The 9,583-nt window shown below is 38.7% G+C and overlaps 2 protein-coding genes across 2 annotated transcripts; both read right to left on the reverse strand.

The window, feature by feature from the left end:
- Window positions 1–373: 373 nt before the first annotated feature.
- On the reverse strand, window positions 374–2,388 carry arl6ip4 (ADP-ribosylation factor-like 6 interacting protein 4). The gene is made up of 5 exons (XM_067522326.1): window positions 2,128–2,388; window positions 1,730–2,041; window positions 897–1,014; window positions 642–711; window positions 374–560 (listed from the first exon to the last, which is right to left on the reverse strand). The coding sequence occupies exons 1-5, from the start codon at window positions 2,300–2,302 to the stop codon at window positions 504–506; spliced, it is 732 nt and encodes a 243-aa protein (XP_067378427.1). The 5' UTR covers window positions 2,303–2,388; the 3' UTR covers window positions 374–503.
- Window positions 2,389–4,664: 2,276 nt separating this feature from the next.
- On the reverse strand, window positions 4,665–8,755 carry mthfd2 (methylenetetrahydrofolate dehydrogenase (NADP+ dependent) 2, methenyltetrahydrofolate cyclohydrolase). Its single transcript, XM_067522262.1, has 8 exons — window positions 8,598–8,755; window positions 6,672–6,856; window positions 6,436–6,558; window positions 6,042–6,194; window positions 5,844–5,951; window positions 5,656–5,748; window positions 5,429–5,554; window positions 4,665–5,333 (listed from the first exon to the last, which is right to left on the reverse strand). Exons 1-8 carry the CDS (start codon window positions 8,675–8,677, stop codon window positions 5,185–5,187), a joined length of 1,017 nt encoding a protein of 338 aa, XP_067378363.1. The 5' UTR covers window positions 8,678–8,755; the 3' UTR covers window positions 4,665–5,184.
- Window positions 8,756–9,583: the final 828 nt, after the last annotated feature.

A 9,583-nucleotide genomic window follows, 5' to 3' on the forward strand; every position in this document is an offset into this window, starting at 1 on the left:
TCATGCTGGATAATTAACACTATAATCAGCTTCCTAATGTTATAACATGTAGTGAACACATAACGTGATTTCAGCTTAAGAAATTGATTGAATGGACTGTTTGCAGTCACGACTACCAAGCATCACACATCCATAGACAGGAATTATTTTAGCATGACTCCTTACCTAAATTACACACTGAAAGTCTTTAATAGGAAAAATAAAAAAAACATTTAGGTCTCCTTTGTGGTTAGCATGGCTTTAAAAAGGCACTGACACAATGAATTTTACCTGGATTTCACTGACCAGTTCACATGACGAGTACATATCGTATCATATATTTTGTACATTAACCATGATACAGGTTAATTACAAGCAAGTCATTGAAACAATATGCATATTAAATGTGCCTTTATTAAGTATTCAGAAAAAGCTTTAGTTCCTCATCTGTCAGTTTTAGCATTCTGGTCAGTGTCTTCTTATGGACATTTGATTCAGTTTAGATAAGGAGGTATCGGCATCTTCTACCTGTTGATTCCCAGTTTTCTCTGGAAGGCATTACCATCTCCCTTGGTGGCTTGCTATGGGATGAATGGATGTTCACTGTTAGATTCAAGGCATCGTGCATTCTTAAAGTTATAGTTTGAAATTTTCCTTTTTACCTTATTAATTTCTTTGTGTTTATCTCTACTGACTATTTCCTCAATGATCTCTCCTTCTCCTCTCACCAATCTACAAAAATAGAAAACAAAACAATTTATACATCCCAATCAAGTTGTTGATATAGGCTGGTTATGTATTGTAAAATAGACTTAGTGTGTTACAACTTTACAATGTACAAAAGCAAAGTACACACTCAGTATATAAATCTAAAAATACATACAATTAATATGGGATACAATAATCAGCTGTCTTACCTAGTCCGTCCTGTTTCAGGGTCCACTACCCTGCGAATTACACTCTGCCGGGCCTCGTACTCCTCTTTGGTGAGAGGCCTTTTAGTGGAAAGTCGAGCCTTCTGCTCATCTGTCATAACTACAGAAGTAAACAAAAATTAATTTACTGTTTGCTATGCCAGTTCAGTGTGTGATAAACAGAGTTTCTAATTAATGAAATAAAAAAGTAATGGGCAAGGTGACTTTTTTCTGTCTGTGTTTTAATATCTATTATCTGTGTTCATATTTGGCCACTGTGGGCAATCTCAATGAGCAGATCTGTTCTATTATACTCAGGTATCAATACTGATACTGTGACGTCAAATTAGAGCCTTTTTCTACGTGGCTCAGTCTGGTATCTATGCACCTGGAAAACAAAGCCTGAAACTGCAAAATAGGGACGCAACTATTGCTAGTTGCCATATATATAAAAAAAACATCTGAAAAGCAGTGGAAATCGCCCATCTTAATTTCTTTGCTCGATACTTTTTGATCCTTTTTTTGTTGTTCAACCAACAGTCCAAAATATCTAATATATAGTAAGCGGTAAATCCTCACGTTTGAGTAAATTCAGAAGACACCTCAATTAATGAGTTGTTTGTTTTAATCACTACTGTAAATGATGCCTGTCTCATAGGACTGAATGAAAATTGTTTTTTAAAATGAAAGCCCTTCTGTACATCTTAAGCACTAGTGATTGTGATCCTTCACAGTCAGTCAGTTGACCAAGTGGTGTATTAAAATGTAAGGTTACACTGAAGACATTGTGCAATAGCAGTGACATTTTGGTCCTATTAAACTTGTTAAAGTCCCACCAGGTCCGAGCTCCGCTGCCCCCTCCTCACTCTGCCACACCTCCAGGAAAGATGGAGGTTTCTCTGCTGGACGAGGAGACAACAGCATCTGTGTATTCTTCTTCCTCTCCTCCTTCTTCTTCAGTTTCTCTCTCTGCCTTTTCTCCTTCTTTCTCTCTTTCTTCAGCTTTGCCTTTTTCTTCTTCAGTTTCTTGTTCTTCTTTCTTTTCTTCTTTTTAGACTTTTCATCACTCAACGACGAAGAAGATGAAGAAGAGGAAGACGATGATGAAGAAGAGCTTTTTCTGCGCTTCTTCCTTTGTGTTTTTACATCTAAGGGAGAATCGGAAAAGTTCAATAGACTTATTTATTATCAACACTCTCACTGTTGTCTGAGTTCCCTGAGTTTAAGCCCTAACCTTGAATCTTGTGTCGTCCTTTGTTTAACGATGTGCTTCGACTCCTGCTGTTAGACGAGGAAGACGACGACGACGATGATGATGAAGAAGAAGAAGAGGGCGACCGTCTCCGTTTCTTCTTCTTGTCATGTTTCTTCTCTCTACCAACACGCCCAAATGAATTGCTGCGATCCATCGCTAAAGCAACGACAACTCACCCAGTAAAGTTGGCTATAAGCAATAACATAAGTGACGCTTACGGAAAAGCGTTCGTCTTTAGTTACATCCGTCACCGACACAAACCAAGCTATTAAGGTTCCTGGTTCCTACTTTAGTCTACATCTATTTGAGCTATTTGCTCACGGTGCCTGAAGAAGTACTTAATTGTCATTTAAATGTAGCTGTATCACAGTGTAGAAATATGCCGTTACGAGTAGAGGTGGTTAATAACTAAAGTAGATTACGTTTATTCAAGTACTGTACGTAAATAAAATTCTAAAGTACTTCCATTTCCATTCCATTTCAGTATAACTTTGACTATCAGCCAGTTTAGGGGGACAATTTTTACTTTTTACACCATTACATTTATTTGACAGCTTTAGTTACTATTTACTTTGCAGGGGGCGGCAGTGGCTCAATTGATTACTATTTCTTTTGTAGATGCAGATTTTCAATTAAAAGTATTGTCCGTTAATAAAGGTTATGTAACATTGTGGAATAACCAACTAGCATTACAAACACCCACTCCATTTTTACCAGCTGATGATATTTTTCACCTTTAAAAAATGGACTACACTGGCAAAATTGTGTCAACGGCATCAAATTCATCATCATTTTAAAATTTTGTTTTGCAGTTGGAGCAATAAGTATTACTTCAACATGCTGCAAAGATTTTAAATCTAATGTACAACAGTCGGCTTGGACACTGCAGTGACACTTAAGATGGCACCAGGATCCCAGTTTCACAGACTTGGCTGGGATCAACGACTGCCTTAGACACATGAGGACAACCTCTGTCATTTGGGAGATTGAAATAAATTACCAGAATGTGAGAAGTGATACTGGATCCATCAGAGGCAAGGCAGCTATATTTATAGCACATTTAAAAAACAGAAGTAAATCAAAAATACTTTACACAAGCAAAGAAATCACATAAAACAAATAAAAGAATTAAACCAATTATTTAAAAATAAAATGTTAATACTATATTTATGCATTAAATACATTTGATACAATTAAATTAAAACAGATTACCTATCACATCTTACTTTTCCCACTATAAAAATCATGTGATGTACAGTACCTCTGCTACATTAATTCCTTCTCCACAGGATGATTAACCACATGTCTGTGTTAAATTACTGTCTATTTGCAATGACTGTCGTAATCAGACTGATTTAGTTTCATAGAGGAATGCCAGAATTGACCAAGTTGTCAAATTGGCACTCACATCACAAATTAATTTGATTACAATGATTCAAATGCCTATAACCTTTCTTACCCCCCTAACAGATATAACTCAAGCTCAGCCTTTGACCTTAGCTAGAGACACCATCTTACCCATAAAGGAACTCCTGCAGGACCTACGAAGTTGCAGACTGGATTCTGGTAATAAGGCTTGCACATAATCAAATACAATTAGTCTCTTTTGTTCTCATTTAGGTCTTCTGTAGATATCCATCACTTTTCCCTACTAGCTTTGTCAGAATGAGTGTTACTGTTTGGAAATCCACTTTGGGTTATACTGTCTGTCTTGGAAAAGGGACCACTTCTCTGTTGCTCTTCCTGATGTTTCATGAAATACAATTTGAGAACTATGACGATGATGTGAAGTACAGATGTTTTCTGACCAGGCCAGTAGACTGTTCACTATGCAGACAAATGTAAATATCTTTCCAGAATCTCCTTTATGGTGTTAGAAACTCTACTTAGGAAATAGTTCATTACCCAACTGCCTTTTCTTACTTTTGTACATTTGATAGAGCCTTTGCAGGGCAGTGATAAATGTCAAAGTAGAGCAAACTGCTCAGGCCTACATATTATCTTACAAAACCCCACAAACTCAATGCCACCCACCTGTACATCTGGCACTATCTAAAAGACAAAATGAAAAAGGACGGACAAGTTTATATGTAATGTAAAATGTAAGAGGCCAGCTCAGCAACTCCAATTCCAACTGTATCCCTTTTTCCCCAACCACTATGTATGTCTCTGTGTTGTGTAAAAGCAAGTCCTTGACTAAAAGGGACATTAGTGTGGATTATCCTTTTTTGATGGGTGTCTAAAGAGATAATCCATTAATGATCCAGGACATAATTAGAAAAAGTGGGGGTATTAATGTGAATATCTTGTTTGTTGTGGTGTACCCATTACCATGCGCTATACACAAATTTAGAATAGGTAGTTATATATGATAATAATGTCTGTATGAGTTATACTTGGAATAAGCACATTAACAGGAAACTGACACAGAGTTAGTTTGTATAAAGTCTATAAAAGTTTGGTCTCTGCTCATCCATGCAAAAAATAACTAATTTGTTTGCACAAAAAAGCATAAATATGAGAACATATTTATAATGTTTATTTAAAAGTTTTTAAAAAGGCAATTGTGAATCTTTAAAGCTTGTATGTTGATAAATGTACTTATTCCTGATATCAGCCCTTATCACTCTTGGTACACAAAGCTAAACTCACTACAAAAAAACATAACAGGCAGGGCTCAATCATTCCGTTTTTACTGCTCACCAGTTAGATTAGAATACTGCAACCTCTTTCCATTCATAATTAAATATTTCGCCTGTAGCAATAAATAAAACAAACCTCTCAAGATTCTTACAACTCCAAAATCTTACAGAAAAAACATTGCAAACGATAAATACTCAATACCCTGTTACATAAAACATGCAACTGCATGACTGGATGTAACAGTATAAACATGGCTGCACATGAAGTTAGGAATCTCTCCAGTCCATGTGCAAGGGGAGCTCCTCAGGTTCCTCCAAGGGAAAATTGAGGAGGGGGGTGAAAGTGTTTGAGGGGGTGGAATGTGTCACTAGAGCTGGACAATGCTTGAGCTCTTTACGATGCAGCTGCCATCCTGATCCTCTCTGGCGGATACAGCAGAACGTTCTTAGCTGCCTTTATAGTGTTCTTCATAAGCATCGCCACAGTCATGGGTCCAACACCTCCAGGTACTGGGGTGATGAAGCCTGCTTTCTGTCTCACACCTGGCAGAAAGGCAGAAAAAGCATCATGTTGGAGACACCTGAAATATGAGGTATGTCATCAGAGAAATACAACCACACCCAGTAACCAGCCTAACCTTCAAAATCTACATCTCCAACCAGTCTGTTCTTTCCTGTGACCGGGTCCTGCACTCGGTTTATTCCAACATCAATAACTGCCGCTCCCTCTTTGATCATGTCCGCCGTAATGAGGTTTGGTATCCCTGATAGTTCAACGACACAATACAGTTAGACAACAGAAACATCTACTTATGTAAGATGGGCTTTAAACACCTCAGTCACAGTCAAATATGGTGACACAAACCTGCTGCAGCCACTACGATATCAGCAATTTTAGTGTGTTGACGAAGTTGCTCCTTTGGAGTGTAACGGTGAGAAATGGTGACTGTGGCATCACCTGCAACAAAAAAAAAGGTTTAATATGTATATTTGAAATCTCTAATCCTCACTAAAATGACATAATCACGCACACAACACAAACACACAATCCACCTCCAGGCCTCTCATGACGACCATCTGTGTGCAGTAACATAGCGATGGGCATGCCCACATTCTTGGAGCGTCCCGCAACCACAACATTTTTCCCAAGTGTAGGAATACCTAGAGAAAAACAATTCTGATATTTAGTTACTTTTTTAGCACAATATCATCCCTAAGTAATATTGTGCTGAAATGGTCAATACCATTTACCTGTGCGTTTAATAATTTCCCAGACTCCCCAGGGAGTGGCAGGAAGCATGGTGGACTGATCCAGGCACATGCGACCCACATTAACCACGTGGAAGCCGTCCACGTCCTTGGTAGGGGAAACAGCGTTACAGATTGTTCGCTCGTCAATGTGTTCTGCCAAAAAAAAAAAAAAAAAAAAAGAGGATAAGTTAAGGTGAGAACAGATAGATCTAAAACATTTTGTTCAAGAACACAGATGAGTCTGTAAAAGATCACCTTAACAAAAAGGAGCAGACTGTATGTGCTGCCAGCAAGAACTGACAAATACATGCTTTCAGTTGTGATATCACTTCACAAAGCAGCCACTTTACAGATACACTTTACAGTCTGTTCTACTGTTCCAGGTTGTCTTTACCTGGAAGAGGCAGCTGAACCAGTAGGCCATCCACACGATGGTCTGTGTTGAGTTTGTATATCAGGTCCAACAGCTCCTCTTCACTGATGTCTGAATGCTTGAGAATTGTCTCACTACATATTCCTGTGGGAGGAAGTGAGAAAAAAACATAAAGACACAAGTAACCCTTTGTTCTGTATCAAATTTAATGTGAACATTGTGAACATGTGTGAGGACCGTGCTTGATTTTTCCTTACCAATGTCAGCTGCGGCACGTGTCTTGTTCAGGACGTAAGAGTGACTTGCTGGATTGTCTCCAACCAGAATCACACTCAGATGGGGTCTCTTGTGGCCGGCTAGAATCCACTTCTCCACATCGACCCGGGCCTCCTCACGTATCTGCCGTGCTAATTTCCTTCCAGAGATGACCACTGCCTCCTGCCTGAGAGTTGGCATGCAAAAAAATGCTAGGGTGAATTTTCGATCAAGAGTTGCGACTGATTTTTATTTTTAAACCATCGTGTGAAGCAATTACATGTTTAGTACATAAAGCATTAAACTAAATGTAATTTAATTATACAAAAAGAAAACAAAGCTAGTTTCAAAATATCCAACTACAAAATATATTTTTATTAAAATAATCTACATATACACAAATACACAGTTGAATCAAACCTGAAATCAATTTTTTGACAACCAATTATAGAACATATTTAAATGCCGTCATTTACTGGACCTGGTCTTTTTAATTACCATTACACAGGGCTTTTGACACAGAAACCTGTAATCACCATCCAACATCCATGTTGGCAAGCACCAATTAGAACTTCTAAAATTAGACAGCACCTCTCGACCTGACTGAGCCATATATTTTAGTAACACATTTTACATCCCAAGACTGGTGGAACACCAAATCTTTTCCATACAATGGAATCACCAATTAGAGTCACTGCAGTATTCTTTGCACAGTGACAATAACTGTAGCTGACCCGTTGAGCTCCTTTGTCTAAACAAATCTGCTAAGATGGTTCTTAGTTACGTAACAACAAACAGAGTGAAGTAGCTAATAACTCAAGAGCAATGAGCCATCAGCAGTGATGTAACCATCGTTATTACTGTGCCAAAAGTAATTAAACCTCACAGAAAAATGGGGTGAGACCATGAGGCCAGTGTACCAAGTCCTCGACAAATTGTGTCGGGATTACAGCACAACAAACTTTAACCTCGTACAAATTTTAATACAATGTCTGCAGAGACAGGACAGTCTGTCTTTTCGTATGTATGGCCACATGTTAAATACCCCATGTTAAGTGAATGTTTTTTTATTTCCCTTTGTTTTTCCCCTATTTCTGTTATTGTTCTTGGTCCTCAAACTTAGCTACTTTTTAAATGTTTAACACAAAAATGGGTTCTTCTCTGAGCCCATGTATGGTCCCACTGGACACCGGTGCCTTGATCCCAGAAGACAGCTTTATGTATCCTTCCACCATATATTTTATGTTTTTTTTTGTTTGTTTGTTTTAAATATTGAGCTCTTCCTTGGAGCTTTTTTGCTTTATTCGACTGCAAACCAAAGGGCTGCAGTGTACATGACAAAATAAACCGTGCATTTTTACATCAGGAGGAACTGAGCATTTGTGAATAAGGTGTAAGATTAAAGACACGAGGTTTTGGTTTTAAAGTCATGTGTGCAACATAAGTTCTGAGGCACGTTTCTTTTGAATAAAAGCACGGGATGCTGCCAGTGTGTGATCTTTGTTGTACACTCACACACATATTAAACCCCATAGTTTTTGCTATTTTAAACATCTCATATCTACGAGGAAATATTAGCTACTATTGTCCGCACCTCGTTCCCCAGCTGGAACTGGAGTCCCCCTAAGCCACAGTCTGCAAGCACTCCTATTGATTTCATCAGCCAGCCGGCCGCTGCAATGTTACCGGCACGACGCTAGGGGCGTATCAAAATGTGAACGTTCAGTATCTTTACCATCGGTTGCAATACAATCAATAAACCCCTCTCAAAACGCACGACGTTATCAATATTATAGAAAATTTGAATACATTTTAAAGAGACGCAAACGTTTATTCTCTGTGTGGACAGATTCCGCCGATCACATCGTAAAAAGTGGCACAAATGTTACCGAATGAAACCGGGTTTCGGAGGTGCTGTTGGCGCTCACCTGAAGGCGGATGTGTGCAGTTTACAGACTTGATGCTGAGAGTGTTGGCACAGTTTCCTGAGGGTCCTGACCGCTGCCATCCTGACCGGCTGAGAGGCCCGTTACGAAACACAGCACCACCGGGACTTAGAGAGCGGTATCTGAAAAGAAGGAAGAGCCCGAGCCGCGCTAAAGCCCTCCCCCCCCATCACACATGGTGCCAGCGTCAGTGAGATGTGCTGCCACGCCTCTGCCGCACAGATAACTTTCCACAGAACTGAGATACAACAGTATATCAAGTATTACCAGTCAAAATGTAAAAAGGAGTAGTGTGTTGGTTCGTGTGCAACGTATTAATGTTCCTTCAACACAGTAAATACCTGTAAAATAAATGTAGTATCCCAATGTTCGAAACTGCAAGAATAGGAACGAATTACACGTTTTACTTAATGCATTAAAAATGTATTTTAAACAATCTTGTAGACTGGCCACTTTCAAACTAAAATATTATTATTATTATAAGTAAGTATATAAGTAAGATTTTACTATAGACTGTTAGGGACATATCAATCTACTGGATCAGACTTTGCATGATCACCATAGGCTTTTTATAATTTATTTATTTACTGGTAGGTGTACATTAAGTAGTGGAAGTGGGAAGTATACACTGATATAGTCAGCAGAGAATAAAGGCTTCAGAGTTGTACTTGAGAAAACCTATCAGGGGCTCTGGCACACATTTCCTATTGGGCCAGTACTGACCCACCACAAACAGACCCCACTGTACCCCACTGCTACAGACTCCAGTCTTGTACAGTGCACATACCAGACTATGCACAAACAATCTGTGCCTCAAATCCCAAATTTAATTGGGTAGATCATGACCTTTTTCAGCAGCACTGAACATTTCTTGATACCACTGTATTGTTGTCCGGAAGTAGAATACACCTTGTTGTTAACCACAAAAGCTTTGTGTGTTTCTCACCATTTTAAATGGTGCACGAATG

The sequence above is a fragment of the Channa argus genome, chromosome 11 (genome assembly GCF_033026475.1).
Source record: "Channa argus isolate prfri chromosome 11, Channa argus male v1.0, whole genome shotgun sequence".
Classification (NCBI taxonomy): domain Eukaryota; kingdom Metazoa; phylum Chordata; class Actinopteri; order Anabantiformes; family Channidae; genus Channa; species Channa argus.